Here is a 21,291-nt window from a genome sequence, read left to right on the forward strand (position 1 = left end):
CTAAATTCTCATAATGGAGTGAATGTTGTTTCGATCCTTCATAGAGTTTGTATACGTTTTTTTTTTCTTTTCTCGTTTTACTGAGAAAACAAAAATCATGCAGACTATCGACAGAAATTTTTAGGCCACAGTAATAAGATTTTTTAAAAACATATATTGTAAAACGAAAATGGCTTCTAGCAAAAAGGAGAAATTAAGATATTTTCACAAGCGAAAGTTGGCCAGCCCGCAAGAAAAAGCTAGTTTCTTTTTTTTCTTTCGTTTGTGTGTTTAAAACCAAAAATGTACACTTTCAACGAAGTCTAAAAATAAAGGCTTTTGCATAAAGAAAAAAAATTCTAGGGCAAAAAAAAAAAAAATGTCTTATTTCAAATTTGAAAACTGTGCATGACTTACACAAACCAAAAGTTAGAAATGAATTAGGTCAACTCTTTAGCAATTGTAGATTTTTTTCTACTCACGACTTTTTGAAAAATAAACTTTTCTAAGGTGAGGTCGTTTTTTGTTGTTGAAAAAGCTTTATTGAGCCAATCTTTGCTTTTTCAAAGAAGGTAAAAAAATATGAGTTTGTTGAACAGAAGTTGGTTGTTTATCCAAAGGAGATCCTTGTGGGTCTTTTTTGAATCCATACGAGTGGTTAAACTACGCGTGTGCTCTCTGTTTGACGGCAGAAATGTCTGGCTTACGTAGTGCCAGACGAATCCATACTTTTATAGATATAGGGATGTTTACTACCCAGAACAGTAATCATGGCCAAATGTATTTTCTTTTCTTTTAATGTATTGATAGTTGCTATTTCTTCTGACGAATTAAGAGCAGAATAGATTCATTGATTGATAAAATAATTAAGTGAATGAATTTGCACTATGAAACAGTTGCTGTCAAAAATTGTGAATGTCAATGTAATTAAAGGAATAAATTGTGAGATAGTCAACATCATGAAATTTGGAATATAGTTTTGTCATTTGTTTGTTATATGCTCTGTAATTACATTGAGCTTCTCAAATTAGGGATTAGTATACAAAAAAAAGGTTAAATATAATTGAAAAAAAATCATATTTTCACACACACACACACACACACACACACACACATACACACACACACATATATATATTTATAGTTGGTCTACAAATTTTTAATTTGACATGTAGAGTATTGTGACCTGATGTGCACTTTCGATTTGGTTTTTAGCAAAAGTTACTGATAAGGAGTCAAAATTGTAAACAAAACAGTTGACCTTGACAGAGTAATTGAATAAAACATTACTCCTGCTGTTAATTTTGTACATAGCTTAAAGTTGTTTAATTTTTAATCTTTTGTATCCATCTGTCATTAGCTCAGATGCTGGAGAGATAAATAACAACTAAGGCTGGAGTCATTTCGATTCCAGCAGATGATACCAAAGACATATTTTTTAAAAACTTTTAAAAGCATTACTGTATATTGGATAACAGTCAATAAAGAATTGATTCTATAATAATAAGAAATCTGCATGGATTAAAATAATATTCATGCATATTTTACGACCGGGCAATGCCAGGTGACCTTTTAGTATTTTATATTTTATGAGATTTATTTATTCTTCTTAAATGGACATGAGATTATTGACAAGATGACATCAAAAAGTGTTATGGAGTAAGCTGATATACCTATTTTTTAAGAATGGTGGACTTGCCCAGTAACTATAAATATAGTTATATTCATCTAACCCATTATTATATCCATAAACCCATTATTGGATGACGAATTATGCCATTTGGTGCAAGGTTTTGGTTGCAGTCGGGTTTCCTATCTCAATAATCAGCCCAGCAGAAACTGGATCATTTTGGTGATCTTTTATATAGAGGACTAGGGCATTTGTTTTGTGTAATCATAGGAGGCCCATCCTCCCAAACCTTGCCTCCACCAGGGAATGCCAAAGGGGTTAGCAACACAATTTTTGATGAGCACTGACTTTACTTTCCCCACCTTTCGACCTAGTCACATCTTCCTCTGGTGGGAAGGAAGTAATGATTCGTGGTAGTTATGGCCTCAGAATCTTTTGTCAATACACTTTTTGTTAACCATACCACTGTGTTTGTCTTGATTGTTAACGGCTTACAATGGCTACAACAAAAAGACATCATAAATAAAAACGATTAGCTTAATTGAAATTCTGAGAAGTCATTTATAATTAGAATATTTAATTTTTTTTTAAAGATAATTGAAAAATCAGTAGGGTACCGTTTTATATTAACTCTATATTAACTCTACATAGTAAACTGAATTTATAGCTAAAAACTGAAAAGAGTTTAGATTATTATTTTTTATTCAGAATTGTAAAATGTTGTTTTAATGAGGAAATACGAAATATAGAAAAGGGAAACATCAACTCTTTTCACTGAAAAATAAAAATATTCTATTTTTTTTATTTATTTTTTTTTAGATGATTACTTGTAAACAACTTGGAAAAAAACGTACTTAAAATAAAGTAAATAAATAATACAATTTTAACTTTAGATAGGAACACTTCCCTATGGCACTTTATTACAGATTAACCCCTATCAAGTGTTTGTGGATGATCACTAACTTTCAGACAAAATAGTGTAGGAAAGAATTTTTAATAAAAAAAAAAATTAAATTAAATGTTATTTAAATAAATAAATAAATAAAATATAATTAAAAAAGCTCACATACAAAAAACATACTGATGTTTCTCCTTTCTATGTTTCGTATTTCCTCATTTAATTTTTATTCTTAAAATCTTAATTTCACAAATGTTGCTCTGTATTATTTCAACTTTAAAAATACACAAATTTATATAATATTCTGCTTGTTCCTACCTTAGTTAGTCGGTATGTTATGCTTTCAAAAAGGTCAAATACAATTTTTGTAGGCTAAACTGCTTCAGAAGAGTCACGAAATTTGACTTCAGAAGGGCCAATCTGGCCCCCTTAGACAAGAATATGAGAGTGTCCTCCCTTTGTCACCTCGTTTCTGAATAGTGTGGAAAAGGAACTCATAATTTTAACCTGTAGTGGTTCTTCAAAGAAAAAGTCAGTAAAATGTTGCGTAAAAAAAAGAACATAAAAAAATAGAGCAAAAAAAAAGATTAAAAAAAAAATAGAGCAAAAAAAAGATTTAAAAAAATAGGGCAAAAAAAAAATTGTCTGTCAAGAGGAGTAAACTATGTAGCACAATAACACTTTCTAAGTATTTATTAGTACTTATTTAATTTATCTCATTTGGGTCAGTTCTATATTTCCTCTCCTATATATATATAATAAAATGACTGCAAAAATTCCCCCTCTGGGCCAAAGTATTGTAGGTTTGCAACAACAGATGCCACATACAAATTCAATACATCTAATAGCCACTATCTTATGTAACTTTTGAACACCATTTTATACACACTCAGCCATGATATGAAAATGCTACATTGCATTCTATGAGCAACACATCAATCACAACATCTTTAGAGGAAGATGTGCCTATTTTTCTATATATATATTTAGTCCTACCACTACTCCCAGTTGTCACTGGAACAAATTCTACACTTTCCACAGATTCTGTGCTTTCACCATCCGTAACTGGCTAAAAAAATACATAGACCTAACATAATCTTCAGTTTCCAATTCATAAATAACGGCTCCCTCATCAAACTCTATCCATTCTTAATGCTTGCGCTCTGATAATTCATATATTCCAAAATCCAATTCTATGCTCCAAACAGTTACTAAAATTACAATATGGCGTCACTAAGAAACATATTACTTCAGACTGCGTCAAGTTTGTAATTGTCTGTATTTTTGAGATGAGGTGTTTTGCCCTCTGGCCTTCATCAGGTGTCTGATGAAGGCCAGAGGACAAAACGGCCGAAACGTTGTGACTATAACAATCAAGATGAGGAAGCAGTCCGACAATCTCAATCAGCGTCAAGTTTGTTTCATGCTTATGTCATTATAGTCTTGCGTGTGTGTTTTGCCCTTCACAATCCACTGGGCGTTTGCTATAAACATTAACATAGGCACCGCCAAAACTGGGGGGGCAGGTCAGTACTTTTTGACGGACCGTCTTTTTAAAAATCTACCAAAAATCAGGTAATTATCCGATCAATACGAAATTTTCAGCGATTATTAGGAGAAGAATGAACTTTATAACAGTGTACTTATTTTTCATAAACGATATTTATATATATATATTTTTTTTGCTTACAACCCCCCCCCCCTTGTTTTGAAGTGGGAACAAATATGCTTAAAATAATCATCTGAGACTGAAATCAACATATTGTGTTGTAAGGGACAGAATTATAGATTCAAAAAAAAAAAAAAAAAAAAAAAATTGTTTGCATACCTTATTTTGACGTCTGAATATCAGAACTTCGATTGTGTTTAATTATCCCGCTTTTGAGTTTTGAAGTGTGAAATTCGGTGAATATGTTAAGTAAAATAATTAATTTAAGTTAAGCAAAACAAAAAAAAAAATTTTTTAATATTTATACGAAAAAAGCTATTTTTAAATTTTTGATAAATAAATTAACAATTTTTTTTTAGCGAGCCGAATAATGCATGACCATTATTAAACAGGGCATGCTTTGAATAATCGATACCCAAAAAAAAAATTCGATAAATATTGTGCCCTTTGTGTTAAAAATAGCATCATTTTTTTCGATCCCGTTTGAAAACGTTTGCCGCCTTTGACTATGGTGGACCAAACGCGCTGAAATAATTTTTTTTTATTCTGCTTTAAATTGCCCCCCCCCATTTTGGGGAGTCTGGCCCCCACACACATACACATTAAAAACCAAACGCATACAAATGGTCACCCATCTGGTACTGGCCAGCCTCAGCTTAATAATACATTGAAATTTTCGTCACTGAAAAATAAGTGTTTTTTGGCCTGTTTGGTCTTCCATAGTTTGCTTTTTATAGACGAAAACGTAAACAGAGTCGATCTGAACTCTACGTCAACGCGAATATCTGGTTACCTATATGAATAAGTGGAATTATTTGAAATTCAGGTACTTATATTATAATATTTTTGCATATTCTCTTAGAAAATCATCCTAAATCTTAGTTAGACAATAAATAAATTAATTAATTATTTCAAAAACCCTTTTTTTTAAATATTTAAGTACGTTTTTTGTGCAAGACAAAAAATTTCAATTGTTAACTTTTTGGGAAAATTTAACATTTAAAATTGAATTAAAAATAGTAGAAAAAGTTTTACATTATTCTGTTTTCTATATGATAAAATTCAGGGTTTTATCTTTCTGGAAAAAAAAAGTTACTCAGAAATAATGGATTTTAATAAACGTAATTTCGTTTTAAAAAACAACAACAACTTGATTTTGCGGCCATTTTTGGCGGTGCCTACATTAACAAGTCCAAAATATTGTGTGTATCCACAAGTATTGAGAACATAAACAAAAAAAAAACATGCAGCACTAATGGTTCCATACATGCGTTTCTTTGTGTTCAAACAAAAAAAAACAACAATTTTTGTTGTTAAAACAATTGCAAAAAAAAAAAATGATAATAAATGTAATATAAACATTAGAGAATGCAACTTTTTATGAAATATATATATATATATATATATATATATATATATATATATATATATATATATATATATATACACTCAGTAAATTTACAGTACATTTTTATTTTTTTTTTATTGTATTTCTACTTAAATAACCTGAACCACAGCAATGCGTAGCCAGGTGCAGCTAGTATTTAAAATAAAATGGACACTATTTCCATAGAAATGTTAAACTTATATTTGGTGCATGTTACTGTTTTTCTGTCCTAAAAAAAATTTTTTTTACATTATCCAGAAACATGTCAGGTTTATCAAAACATATTTGTTGATTAAATATATTTCTTATTCCAGGTACTGCTAGTTAAGAAATAATCTAATTACTGAAATATAACTAACTTTCGTTTTTCCAATGGATAATTTTCAAAATAAAATGAGGTAAATAGAAATTGAACTTATGACTTCTGCTTGCCTGTCAGTTACTCCACTATCTTTGCCAGAAGTTATTGCTACATTTTTGGCTTCTTAAACTGCAATAACTAAACATTAACATCTCCATTCGAGTTGAACCAAGTAAAACATGATATAAAAAATACTAAAAAAAATTGTTTAAATAGGATAAGAAAATATTAATATTTTTTCTTTATATTACAATTAATTGCAAAACAATCCTTTATTTTCCAATATTTAAACTTATGGTTTTCCTATAGATAAAAATATTTTTATGGTTAATATTTGTTGGCTAGCATTCAGAAATTTCACGGTACAGTTCCATTTTAAGAACAGGATTCTCGTAAATGTCCGCTCGGCTCAATCGAAAGCTGGTAGAAACTATCAGAATACGAGTATGCAGAGTGTTTATTCAGTTGATCAGCCAATCAAAAAGCGATAAAATTTAGTTGTTCTGAATGTGGAATCAACCTTCTGTGTGCTTGGTGGACCCAGGCTGTAGCGTCTTTTTCATTCTGAACCTTGCACATCATATTATTTGACTTTATTCTGTAGCCGTTGTAGATGAGACGATTAGGCAGTTACAAGTGATTAACTTTGTTTTCCATTTTATGGTTAGCTTCGTCATTTGCTAGGATGACATGATGGTGAACATGTTTAGTCAGAGCGTTGATTTGCATGCCGTATGTACCAGGGTTGTTGCCTGTAATATCTGGTCGATGGGTTGTTGACAGTCCGATATAAGGGTGGCGGCCTGTGATCGCATAATATGAGTAAATGCCTGTTGTTGCATTTGTTGTGGCATTCGTGGATGAATCGACTGATTCAAGAATGCCTGTCCATCCACAGTGTCTGTCTTTACAAAGCATGTAGAGAGTGTTCTTCATAGTCTGATGCTGTCTTTCGATATTTTCTGAGCTTTGTGGTTGGCAGGGACAGTGGAGTTCTTGTTTGATAAACATCTGGTTGCAGACTTTTCCTGTGAAGTGCGTTCCTCTGTCATAAGATACAATACTTGGGATTTCTCTGTGACGAAGGAAGAACTTGTATAAACTGTAGGCGGCGTCAATAATGCAATATTTTGCCCACGGTATGGTTGTGAAGTACCAGCTAAAGCTGCCTACTATTGTTAGGATGTATCGTTTCCCTTTCAGACTTAGCATTGTTACAAAGTATATGAAGATGAGTTCAAAAGGTCTTTTCCCCTCTTGCAATGGCCAATGAGCCAGTAGGGGCGTCTGCTATAATTACCCTTGCATTTTGCGCAAATATCGCAAGAGTTGACATATACCTGAATGTCTTGATTCTTGGACTCTCACCAGTGGCTGGAAAGGAGTGTGGGCATATGAGATATGCCTGAATGATTGCATTTGACTTGTGTACAGGTATCTGGTGCAAAGCTTGTATGGTATGACCAGTTTTGGTGAATGTTTATTGTCTCGTATCATTAAAACAGGTTTCTGGTTCTATAAAAAAGTGATGAGACTTATGGAAAAGTGGACCATATGGTTTGGATGTCTGGAGGGTGAGTACGGTCTTAGCTAGAGTCTCATCATGTTGCTGTTCATACGCAATGGCAAGATGGTTGTAAATTTTGTCTGTTGGAAGAAGTGGAGTGAATAGTTCTAATCAGGTGAAATCTTTGTATTCCTCAGTTATCATTTTCATGAATTTCTAATTGTTTTGTTTCTAAATCATCTGACTTGAACTTGCCGCAAGTTCTGACACCAGTGTTATATTGTGACCTTTGATACCAGTTGTTGCAAACACGGATGGCACTAGTGTAATATTGTAAGTATCTGGCACCAATCGTATTGGATACTTTTGATGTGGGTGTAATATTGTACGCTATGAGATATTGTATCTCAGTACCTGATAACGACTGTCACAATAAAAAAATTGCGTATGGTAGCAAAAAAAAACAGCAGACAGGATATTAAATTAAATATTTATTGATGAAACGTATTGAATAAAAACTCCTCTTAAGAAAATTTCGGAAAGTTTAGAATTGTCTTTGCTAAGAAAAAAAAAAAAAGAGTTCAGAAAAGAAAACATAGAAAGGTTAGTTAAATTGTAATTAATTAAAATGTCCTTTTTTGAGAAAAAAGTTCTGAAAAGGGAATAGAAAATCCTGTAATTATGTTGTTTGTTGCTGTCGTTGAGTGATCGGCTTGTGCTGCTACAAGGGGCGTGCAATAAGTAATGTCCCTGACCCACTTCCAGTTGTCTGATCAAGCTGAAATTTTGCATGTGCAATGATTTATATCTCTACGGGTTATGTGGCAAATTACAGCTCTGAACTAATTGTGGTTTCTGTTTTACAGGTGTTTGAACTGAGTCAGGTGTGAAATGGAGCCTGTTGAATGTCGAGCAGTGATCCGGTTTTTGTATTTGAAAGGACACACACCACAGGACTTTTGATGAAATGAAAGAAACTTATGGTGATAATGCCCCATCATATGACCTTGTAAAACACTGGCATTGTGAATTCAAACATGGCCGGAAGTCTGTGTAAACAGCTCCCAGACCTGGTCGCTCCCCTCCCCTTCTGCCATTGATGAGACATCTGTCCGTCAAGTTGAGGGTGCCATTTTGGAAGATCGGCCCATTACTATTCGCCAAGTAGCCCAAGATGTCAAGATTAGTACAGGGTCTGTGGAAACTATCATTCATGACCATTTGCATATGCATAAGGTGTCTGCCAGATGGATTCCCAGGTTGCTCACACCATTCCAGAAGAGAGAACGCGTCAAGTGCTCGAGGATGAATTTGGAGATGTGCCAAGAAGATGAGTCAAAGTTTTTCAAAAGACTGATTACACAGGATGAAACCTGGGTCCATCACTATGATCCAGAGACCAAAGCCCAGTAAATGCAGTGGAAGCACTTGGACGCACCACCTCCAAAGAAGGCAAGGGTGCAACCCTCCTCTGGCAAGGTCATGCTCACAGTCTTCTGGGACCAGGAGGGAGTAGTGATGACAGATTTCCTGGCAAAGGGTACCACAATTACAGGAGCCTATTATGCTTCACTTTTGAGGAAATTAAGGGAAGCTATCAAATTATGAAGCGGGGCAAGATCAGCAAAGGTACCCTCCTCCTGCAGGACAACACTCACATGTCGCTAGATCAGAAGCACGGGCGTGTGGTTATGAAATCCTTCCCCATCCTCCCTACTCTCCTGACCTTGCACCCTCTGACTTTCACCTCTTCCCAGCCATGAAATTGTTTTTAAAAGGAAAGCGTTTCCCAGATGATGCAGCCTTGATTTCTGAAGTCATGTCGTGGTTGGAGGACCAACCTGGGGTGTTCTACAAAAACGGTCTCCAGAACTGCATCAAACGATGGGAGAAATGCATAACTTTGGGTGGTTCCTATGTAGGGAAAGACTAATAACTGTGCCAAATTTCGTTGCTCTACTGCTATGGGAAGTGGGTCAGGGGCATTACTTATTGCACGCCCCTCGTATGAGAAAGACATTGTTTGCTGACACCACTGTCAGAGAAAGAAAGGAGGAAGAGGTTTGTGTGAGCTACTTCTATGTTAGGAAAAAGAGAAGAGTAATCATGCGACATGTAGGGTAACCCCACACCACCAAACTACTGCTGATAGTCGATATGAGAGCACATAGCACTAAGCTCTGGCTTGCGCTGCAATTAGAAGAGACACTGTCTGCCATCATGTTTGTTGTCTTGATTATTCGTTGTTGTTTGGGAATGATTGTTCCCCTGAATCTGTGTTTTGTTGTTTCCATTTAAACTTGGTGTATCTGAGAGAATCTAGACCAAGCCTGTCACTTGGAGTCCTTTTTGTAGATATTTTACCAAATATTTCTGTATCTGATCTGTCAGATTTTTTCTGACTTCATCTCTCTTGGTGTAGCTATTTTCTTGTGCAATAGGCTTTGTCTGATAATTCCATGCCACAATGAACCGTATATCGTAGTGGAAGGATACGTACGAAAAACATAATTTCGGACAACTTAATGTGTCGTTAGCAGATGATTGAATGTCGAAGGGAAACACAAGGCAGCACCATCTTTACTTATGTGTTGTCGTTGTTGTTATCACTTACTGCTCCTGCTGTTTGGGTGTCTTCACACCTGTTGATGTAAGCTGTATTTTGTTTAGGCTCGATGGAGATCTTGAATTCCATAATATAACCCCAACAAGGTGCAAAGCAGACGACTTTTGATAAATTGGAAATAAAATTTCTGTTTGTGATGGTTTCACTTGGACAAACCCTAACTTTCACGCTCCACCCAAATATAAAAATAACCGGTGTGTAAGTTTCAATAGTACCTTAGTTTTTAATCATGCAAAAAAGTTATTTACCTACACAAAAACATAAAACAATATTTATTCATAAAACTTACTGTAGGTTTTTATTATATTTTATTTTATTGGCTTTCCAGTTGCTTTTTTTTGTTGTTGTTGTTGTTTTGCTTTAATTATAATTAGTATCAGATAAATATTGTAATTTTCTGTTTCATAGCGTTTTTTAATTTGATTTTTTTTTTGATTTTGATTGCCGCTCGGCATATTCTGGCGGATTACGGTAGCTTCTGGTTGAACCCAAACGGATCTTTCTAAGAATCTGGTTCATAATCTGGTACGAATTTACCAGAATCCAAAAATATTACTTTTGTATGGTTTTCATTATTCTTGTTTATAACATCAGATTTCTGAAATTTTCATGTACAAGTATATTGCAAATTGTATATTATATATTGTATATTATATATTGTATATTATATATTGTATATTATATATTGTATATTATATATTGTATATTATATATTGTATATTATATATTATATATTATATATTGTATATTGTATATTGTATATTGTATATTGTATATTATATATTGTATATTATATATTGTATATTATATATTGTATATTATATATTGTATATTATATATTGTATATCATATATTGTATATCATATATTGTATATCATATATTGTATATTATATATTGTATATTATATGTTATATATTGTATATTATATATTGTATGTTATAATACAAGTGGTTTTTACTAGGGTGTCATTCTGGTGGCAGTTAAGTTTTTTTTTTCGAAAGGTGATATGCACTAGTTCAAAAATTATATTTTTGAAGATTATGACATGCTGAATGTATTCAAGGTAAAACCAATTTAGTATTATATATTAAATATATATATAAAAAACAACACTTTAAATATGCTAGTATTACCGGCTTATTTCCAAATTGGCAACATTTAATAAATGGTGATCGAAAAAAAAAAAAAGCAAAATAAACGGAATCTGAATTACGTCTACTGAAAAGAAGCTAGTACATTTGGTGAGATGCTGTGCTGCATTGCTGGTACTTATTGTTTACAATACATTTTATTCCAAACTTTAAAATGTTTTCATAATTTTTATGTTGAAAGCATAAGAAGTGTTTTGAAAACAAAAGTTATGTTGTGAAAAATATTTTTATAAATATTTTAATTTCTTAAATAATTTTTATAACTCACGAAAAAATTCATTTCGTGACATCTTGTTTCCATTCAACCTTTTTTATCCATTATGCTGATATGGTAGAAATAAGCCGATGTACTAATGAAACCAATGTTAAAACAATGTTTGTTTTTTTCTATTAATATGTAATACTAAATTGATTTTATTGCCAATACGTTCTACACAGGTTTCTCTTCACGATTGTAGGTTTTTATAGTTGCGAAGAACTAACTGGAAATCTGTTGGAAAGTTCAATTGTCTTTCTTATGGTTAGATTTCAACTTAAATTTATATAGATAAAAAAAAAATGGAAGCAAAATACAAAGCCAAGCAGAGGTTGAAAAATTCTGGTTTCCATATATACTATTAGAAAATGGATGACCAAAATAATATTCAGGGTAGCTAAATAAATGTCAAAGACAGAAATGAATAGTGTTGTATAGAAATGCATTCGAAATGACAATGGTGGGTTAGAAACAAATAAACAGGACAAGAAGGATGCTTAGAAATGCAACTATGAGAATATTGTAGAATACAGAGTTTTGATTGAACCAATAGAATCTAGAAGTTGCTGAAGCAGTATCTGTTTCAACTATAAGAATTAAGAAAAAAATGTTATGGGAAGGTGTAAAATGAAGAAGGGTAAGGTTATTGAAACGTGGCCAGTGAGGATTGAGGACATGTGTTGCATGGAGGGAAATGATATGAGAATGATACAATGGGTGTGAATATGAATTCTAAAGACAGACTTATTTCTGATGAAGTAAAAGGAAGATCAAATCTGAAACAGTATAAGGAGATGTGTGCAGAAGAGAAAACTTCGATGGTATGGTCATATTGAATGGATAATAAATGAGTTATTAGATATAGAACGGTTAAGGTAACAGGGTCAGTTGGCAAGAGAAGTCCAAGAAAAACATGGGAGTAATAAAAATGGACCCGAGGGATGAAGACTTCGCTAAAGATCATATTTAATTTAGTATTTAATTTCTGAAAGCCATTCAAACACATGCCAGCAAGTAAAACAGAATATGATGATTGAGTTTCAATTACAAAAGCATGCTCAATACTGAGCATTAAATAGAGCTCATATATAGGTACATATAATGATTGTAAATTATCATAATTTATCGCCAAACCAAATGATAAGGTTAAAATTGTTTTAAAAAATCTAAATAGTAAAAAAATTCCAGGAAGTCTACTTAAAAAAAAATTCTTATCTTCAGAACCAATGAGTCAAAAATATACGAGGTTCGTTACAAAAGTAAGGCCTTCTATTTTTTAATTCAAAAATTAAAGCGTTGAAGAGCTATGAAGATGGGAATGGTACCATTTAAAACAAGCAACCTTTTCTGCTCCAGAATTTATTTTTCAACATAATCACCACCATTCATAATGCACTTTTGTCAACCTCTTTTGATGCCTCAGTTGTAAAAGTCTGTAGTGCGCTTTGTCACTGACAACTCTATTGCCACTCTGAAATCAATGAACCTATCTCCTAACTGTGTCATCAACTGCATTGGTTTTGTAAACGTTCAACAAGCGCCAGTGATTATTGATCGGTTCAATTTTTTTCTGCATGGAGGAATTCAATAATGTGGCTCTGTTTCTGATGCATTCCATGACAGGAGTTGCTTTCTTAGTCTCACACCGTCAATATCTGCAACAGAGATGGAACTTTTAGGTCATGAAGTTCAGTCATCATAACAATGCAATTTGCAATTCTCTCTGATCAATTTGGAGGGAAAAATAGGAGGCATTACTTTTGGAACTTCCTTCATACATAAACATGATATGTCTAGCCATATTGCTATCCAGATAAAGATTGAGATTTTAAGTTAGAATTAAAATTTTAAAACTTTAAATCTTAATCTTTAATTTTTGTGAAACACCAATGAAAGATTTTATATTTTTTTAAAGAAATTTTGTCCTTTTATTTCTACTTTAATGTTATTGTAAAATTCAATTTTATTTTTTTTATTTTACTTTTATTTTTGTATATTTTTTCTTAACTCGATTTTGTTCAAGTGTTAAAGATATGAGAGAGAGAGACGGAAATATAAGAACCAAAATGAACAAAAAAGATGTATGCCAAAAGAAAACCCTTTTAGGGAGTTGAGTTAGTGCTTTTCAGGCACTCCCTAATAAAATAAATAATTCAACACAAGCTACTGAATAAACGAACAAACAACTTCGTAAAACTTAACAAGGAAAAGGTTTATTGAAGCGAGTCAGGGTAAGATGCCCAAAAGATATAACTCGGATAAAACTTGTCTGCCTTTGCGTGGTAGTTATTCCCAAGTGGGAATCGTCGATACCGGTGTAGGCAGAGAGAGAGAGAGTGAGGAAACAGGTCCGCTCTCTTTGGCAAAAAAGGAGGAGTTTTTCTCGTCCGGAACAGAAGCAGTTATAGTTCCTTAAGGGGGTAAGGAAGATCCCTGTGCTATGCCTCTGATTGGTCAGTATGTGCCATATATCACAGTCAGGGGAGGCACTGACGCACAAGAAAAGAGTTTTATTTGTTTCTGCTACACACTTTAAAATGCATAATGCATTCTCAGAATTTTACTTATTGAAAATATTTCAGCCAAAAATTGCCCCCCCCCTATAAATAGTAAAACTTTACTCTGTTTTTGGCATCGTTAGCCATCACAATGCATATTTGCCAGAAGTTCATAGTTTATGCATTTCTCAGCAATTTTTTAAAAAAACGATATATGAGGTGCCTTCAATAAGTTTTCAGACTTTTTTCATATAGGCACTTTTATTGATAGTACATGAAACTCTAGTCCCCTTCGAAGTAATCTCCTCTGGCTGCTATACACTTGTATCGTTTGGACAACTTCTGGAAGGCCCCATAGAAGTCCTCTTGTGTGAGCATGTCAATCACAGCCTCTTTCATCTCCTCAATTGTCTCATAACGACAACACTAGTAATCATTACACAACATTCGTCTTAGCATGATTGCAAAACCACATCCTGTTGTGAGAGCCCAAATTGGGGAATGTGGAGTTCCTCTCTTTATTATAATTAGTTTAAGATCTTTTACTTTGATGTGTGATGGTAATACTTATCTATGGATTAAATCTATGATTTACAGACTATTTGCAAAATATCTACTGACAAAACAAATTAGTTTGATTTGTTTTATGGCATACACACCCTTTTCGAGTTATTTACTGCAGAATCTGATCATTTTGGTAAAAGTTTCTATGCTTCAAGTTCTTTATATGATCAAATATTTATTCATGGTATTTGGTTTGTTTGTTTTGTAAGGGAATTTATTTTTGTTCTTGGCTTAACAAAACATGTTTTGCAAAAGGGAGGACAAATTTTTCAAAAATATCAATATTTAGTGCATTTTAGGTCTGGAAGCCAATAGCCTCAGACAGCCTGATCTGGTAACACCAGAACAAAATAAATTAACATGACTTTAGTATTAAAAAAAGTTTGGAAAAGGTTGATATACTGTAAGATAAAACGGCTCAATAAATAATTGAAGCTGTTAAAGAACTTGAAGCCTTGCCAAAATGGTTGAATCTGGCATTAAATAATCCAAAAGTGTTGAGATGCTCTAAAACAAGACATCGAAATCAAAAAAAGTCCACACCGATGATAACCATCGAATATCTCACTCAAGGCTGGAAAAAATATATGTTAAGAAAAAAATAATGACACTTGTTTGAATGCATTGAAGTTGTTTCTTTTTTAAATTATTTGATTTTTTTGTTTTTTTTCTTTTCTGCAGCGTTATGGGTTTGAGACTGAGAATTTACAGTCTCTTGCTTTGCAGTTGAGTGTCAAGGCTGGAAGTCTTGTATCAGAGCTGAAGAAACAGAATATGGAAGAAGAATCAAACAAAAATATTGGATCAAACAAGAGGGAGTCACACAGGCCGGCCCCCTCAGTATCCATTTTAACTGCTGTCTGTGATATTATCAGCTCTTTAAAACCAATCATTACATGGTTGGACAGGTAAGTCATCAAACAATCGATTAGTGCTCAATCTTGGCTGACAGTTGTTTTCAACCCTTTTGTCTAAGATGATCCCCCCCCCCATTTCAATTTCACCCCCCCCCCCCGATTTGTAAACAGAATTTAAAAGAAAATCCAGGAAATGATTTGAAGTAAGAAAGTGTTTTTTTTATAATGGTGTAGCATTACTCCAAAGGACAACCCAACATTGCTGATTATTCTTACTATTATGGTCTGTCAGTACTAGATCGAACTGATGATAAAGTACAGGGTATGGTCAGGATGAAGGTTCCATTGTGTATCCTCATTGATGGTATGGCATGTTATGTGAAGAACCAACATCCTGGTTCAAATGTTTTGGAGAATTTGAGTGAGAGCAACTTCACTCAAAGGGAAAGGATGGTTCTCATAAGGTAAGCGGGCCCCTAGACTAACACAGATGAATCAGATTGAGTCTTTATAGAAGAGTCATCTGAAAAGGAAATCATCGTTGTATTGTTGCTGTATAAGTATGAGGAGTAAGAAACCACCCTCAGATTCCCTGTATTTAAAGAGATGTTTTTCTTTTTTTACTAACGGGTCACCACTTATCAAGATCTAAGGGTTACTCAAGGATCAGGGCTAAAGAGATTGTCAGTTGGATGATGGTTGCCACCATGAAAAGGTCAGGAACAATGGGTGGGATGGCAGAATATTACTTAATCGGAATTGACTATCCGATTATTCAAAAAATCTGAACAAGTTTTTGTTCACAGACTTAAAAATGATTGTGCTGTAGTCATTTAAAAACAGGCATATGATATCTTCTAAAGGCAGGATATTCTAGGACAGAAACTTTGATCATGAAAGTTTCTTTTGGTTTTTAGTAAAGAGGAAAAGGAAAGTTCTTTGTTGTAGTTGCAGCTATAAGAGTTCTTACAGGGAGATACGAGGTATTAGAATTCAGTGGTGTGTTATATATTCAGCAGAGGTGTTATGTTGTTAGTTTACTGGAAAACACCTCAAAGTAAAATGGTTTATTATTATGATTGTATTGTTTAGATAGAAAATGTTATCTATGCAAAAAGTCATGTTAAGGTGAAATATTTATATTTAATAGTTCCCATGAATGTTAACTTGATAAATTAAATTTAAGCTAATGATAATAATAAAGATATGTGACAAAAACCAAAGATCTTTAGTTATGTGGGTGATGACGTCATGAAAAAGATAGATTTGAGATGCGTAGAATTTTAGTTACAAGAGAGAAGAGTTTGAGACAGAACACGTTAGCAAATGGACCGGGGATCTTCAGAGTTTTGGACTAGTGCCCGTGTAAGTCAGATGGGGTGACTTAGCAAGATGTCGTCGTATGAAAAGCATACCAACTCTGAAAAGGAACCCAGCATGAATAAATGAAATATCCGTATATAATTGCAGCCATGGTGTTTTCATTTCAGAGAAAAGCACTTTTGATTTCAAGATACACTGAACAGAATATTGGAGATACATATTTTTTGCTAGTGTTTCCATCGACAACGCTGTTTGTCTCTTGTTTAAACCATGTCGATAAACTGTTAATATATGTATACACACATCCACACACTATAGAGAACACTAGACAATCACAGATCACAAAACAATTGTTCTTTCTCCTTGGGTCGATGTTTTGTCATAATTCGCCACTGATGCTCATAGCTCCTGTGTGGAAAATTTTAATACACTTTGCTTTGAATTTGAACCATTTCCCTCATTTCTTACTTTTGAGTTCAAGAATTTATGCAAAAAGGATGCTAATTCTTAAAAAAATGTCTTTTGACTCCACCATGTTATATTAGTTATTAATTAAAAAAATTTCATTTTCAGGTCTCCATTTGAGGGGATGTATGAGCTGCGATTATTTCGCAAATCAATTGTGAAAATCGGGATTGAACTTCTTGATTATTCTTTGGCTTCTCTTTCTAACAAGACCAAAATGCAGCCATATGAACATGGATTGTTAAAGTCGGTAAGTAGAATCAAAGTATTTTTTACACTTTCAATTCATCAGTTTTAAATTTCCAAAAGGTTGGTGACTGAAACAAAACATCCCTGAAAAAATGCCGAAAAGCACAATCGTGGAAAAAAGAAAGATTTTCTAATATATTATTTTTTACTGCAACAAAAATGATTAAATAGACCAGGGAATAGTAGACCAGGGAACAATTTGGGGGTGGGGGTATGGGTGAAAAATAACAGATGACTCATGATTGTCACATTTTGCGGCCATCTTAGGTTAGATAATTCAATATCATTTAATCTTTTGTTATTTACAAACTAAAATTGTTGTGAACTTGTGTTGAATTACCTGCGTACAATGAATCATTTCCCATGTGCATTGCTTTGGCATTTACCCCCCCCCCACAAAAAAGAAAAGAAAATTCATATACTATTAACAAAATAAACAAATAAACCAAGAATTGATATGTATTGTGAATATACTATGCCAAAAATAATGGAGAATTGTTTAACCAGTGGTTGCACTAATATTTATAAAGAATAACATGTCTATCAGTGAAATAAAGAAAAATAAAATAGAAAAAATCGTCTTAAACTGGAAAGAAAAACATAACAATTGATATAGAAAGAAAAGAATTAATATAGAAAGAAAAATGTAAAAGAAAAAAACTATTTCTCATAAAAAGAGTAAAGGATTTCTATCTGTATTCATTTGACGGTGCAAGAGCAGTACATTTCTTTATATATATATATATAAATGTATATGTATACAAACATTAATCTTTATTATAGAATGGCGAATCTTTTAGCCATACAAGAAGCTTTCTTCCATATTTCTACTTGCATTTTTTTTTTTTTACTTTCTCCCCACCCCCTCTTACTCTGGCCATACAATTTTGCACATTATATGAAAAAGAAATAAGGAAATCTAATTTCAGTGTGAATAGAAATAAAACCTACAAATAAACCTACCCATCATCATCATCATAAGGTTCTTATATATATATATATATATATATATATATATATATATATATATATATATATAATGTATAAATAAAATAAAACATTACTACAATTAAATTTTGGCCAAGATCAAAGTGTAGTATCTGTTCTTCATATGCGGCACTTCCATTTCTCGTTCTCTTTCAGTGGAGGAGAAATCCGTCACGACTGAGACAATTTTTATTTTTGTACCTTTTCTCCACGTTAAAAAACGACCCTGGTGTCTAACTCTGTCCCGTGGGGAGGCATTGTAAATAGGTACAATTAAATTTACAAAAATGATCCAAGATGGTAAAAATAAGTATATTATAAATATTAAAGAATTAATATTCATAAAGTAATCTCAACCAGATGTAAAAGCTTGATAAAACCAAATAGGAGATAGAGCTTATAATACGAGCAAATAGTTAATAAAACATGTTAAAAAACACTTTGAAAAAGAGTTAAAAACATTTAATCTGAAAAGGAAACAATAAGTGGATAGTCCTTAATCCACTGAGTTTCGAAGAAATACTTTCCTTCTCATCAGAGGGTAGGAATTAGCAAAATGTGGGATCAGATTTTGCATACAAAAGTATTTGATGTAAGTGCAAGTAAGTCAAAGATCTTACTTGATAGCCAAAAGTGAAGCAGAGGGAATAGGGTGAAGAAAAAGGTAATTTCATGTGAATGGATAGTCTGGTGAAAGGTAAAGTATCCAATGACGGTAAAATCCAAAAATGTAAATCCAAGAAAGATAATTAAATTTCCATTCGCAGAAGTAAAATCCAAGGAAATCGTGTAATTGGAAGATGGTCCAAAATAATCCAAAAGGCCAAAATCCGTGGAATGATTCACAAATATGTACAAGGAAAAGGGGGAAAAAATTCCAATAAAAATATATTAAAATAACTTTTATTTTAGAATGAGCAAGGTTAAAATCTGGTCGACTTTGTTCCAGCTTTCCTTTTTAGTGACTATTTCAGATAAAGATGCATGAAAAAATATGTAAGAAAGCATAAGTTGTTCTGGACTTTTGTAGTTTATCTCATTCATGCATCTCTATATTTTGTTTTCTAAGTTTGTCTACTCAAACGAGTTATTCTTCTCAAATCCCAGCTGGAGGCTTTGAACAAATCTTCTATTGTAACCAATATATTATCTGATCTTTTGTATTTTGCTTGAGATTGAACTGAATAAACAAATCTGCAAATAGCTACGAACCAGTGAAGAGTTTCTTTTAGGATTGAGATCTCAAATTACTCTCAAACCAAAGAAAGCTGGTCAGCTTTTAAAGTTTATTTTAAGTTATTCCTCTAGAAAATAAATTACAATTCTGTTCATCTCAAAAACTTAAAACTGCAGGACGTTTTTAGTTTTTCATTTTGAGAAAATTTGTTAGCATTCAAAGGTTATTATATTTTTATATACTGAAATGTCACCAGATAAAGGTTTGAAGGCCACTCGAGGATAAAGGTTAATAAGATTGTCATTTGGCAATGAACAACACCTTTAAAGATAAGTTTTTGGCTTTCCTCTTAGTCTTTTCTATTGTCTCTGGGTTCATTCTGTCGCTCTAAGTGCCCATCTGTTGTCTGTAGATCTCAAAAAGTGATTTGCCCATTTGTTTAACCATTTTATGTTTACTCCAATTTATTGTCCTATTCAATTTTTTCTAATTTTAGTGCATAGATGAACACAGTTGTTCATCTGATTGGATTTGAACTTGACATGACTGAATCCATATTCCATTCTGGCACATCTATTAGAAAAATCCTTTTATATTGCAGCATGTTTTTTTTTCACTTTTTCTTTTCCATATTCCTAGTGCATTTGTTGTTTAGCAACTTTCTGTTTTACTAATGAGTCACCACTTTACAATGAAACCTTGCTCAAGGATAAGGGTTAATAAGGTGGATAGTCAGTTGAATAATCATAAATACTATGAGAGGATTACATACACATCCACTCAAAACAGACAAATCCAAATAACAGCAATTCCGACCTGAAAATTCTACATATATAGATGTGTTTTTATTTTTAAGCAATGGGTTGAGTCACTTCACTCATGTCAGCAGTGATTCAATACAGAAAAAAATCATATACACTTTGGTAAAAACGATGAAATTTTGAAGTAATTTCAACTGATTAAATAGAACTTGTATCTTTTTGCAAACCTGATAGCAATTGACAGCCAATGTAAAATCATGTTTATAAAGAAATAAAAATGCATTCTGATCGACTTAATTTCATAATAGAATTTTTGGAAATTGGATTTTTAAAATTTTATTTATTTAATACTATTACTGTCAATAAATATTTGATTAATAAAAAAATAAAAATTTCATGTGTAATTGTCAAAATGTATGCAAGAAATGCACATATCTGAAGTTGTTATTGAAAAGATAATCGTCTAAATTGACGTATACGTATTCAACTTCCTTTCCATCCACTTTTGAATGTCATGATTTTGCATGATGTTCATTGCAGAAAACAATTTCCATTGTTGGATAAGAATGACATTACAGATTTTGTCTGTCTCGAGAGATTTTGACTAAAATTACTTGTTTGAGGAAAAAGTCAAACTACTTCTCTTCCTCCTTGAAAAATTATGATCTGTTCAATTGTATTTTCTTTATGAGAGGCACATCAACATGTTCATGGGCAGAGAATGCTGGTAGGAAAAAATGGTGCAACTTTATTATTATAGTGTGTCGTCTGACCCAATTATGTATTTTCAAACAAAGGCATTTTAAGGAAAACATTACATACGTGTCATTTCAAAATTAGTATCAATTCCAAAAATTGCGAAAAATGGTCCAGTAGAAGTTTAGAGCTGATTTTCAGATAAAAGTGTGAAGTATAACAAGAAAAAGCAAGATGGCCGATCTGAAA

General features: G+C 32.6%; 1 protein-coding gene across 1 annotated transcript in view; it reads left to right on the plus strand.

Moving 5' to 3' along the window:
* Positions 1 to 21,291, plus strand: part of LOC145247905 (connector enhancer of kinase suppressor of ras 3-like) — a 113,732-nt gene that overhangs the window by 76,390 nt on the left and 16,051 nt on the right. The window contains exons 3-4 of the mRNA XM_080109530.1: positions 15,209 to 15,435; positions 17,281 to 17,422. Coding sequence (XP_079965656.1) covers positions 15,209 to 15,435; positions 17,281 to 17,422 — 369 coding nt within the window. The remainder of the gene's footprint in view (positions 1 to 15,208; positions 15,436 to 17,280; positions 17,423 to 21,291) is intronic.

The sequence above is a fragment of the Euprymna scolopes genome, chromosome 26, assembly GCF_053919585.1.
Source record: "Euprymna scolopes isolate OS-2025 chromosome 26, ASM5391958v1, whole genome shotgun sequence".
Taxonomy (NCBI): domain Eukaryota; kingdom Metazoa; phylum Mollusca; class Cephalopoda; order Sepiida; family Sepiolidae; genus Euprymna; species Euprymna scolopes.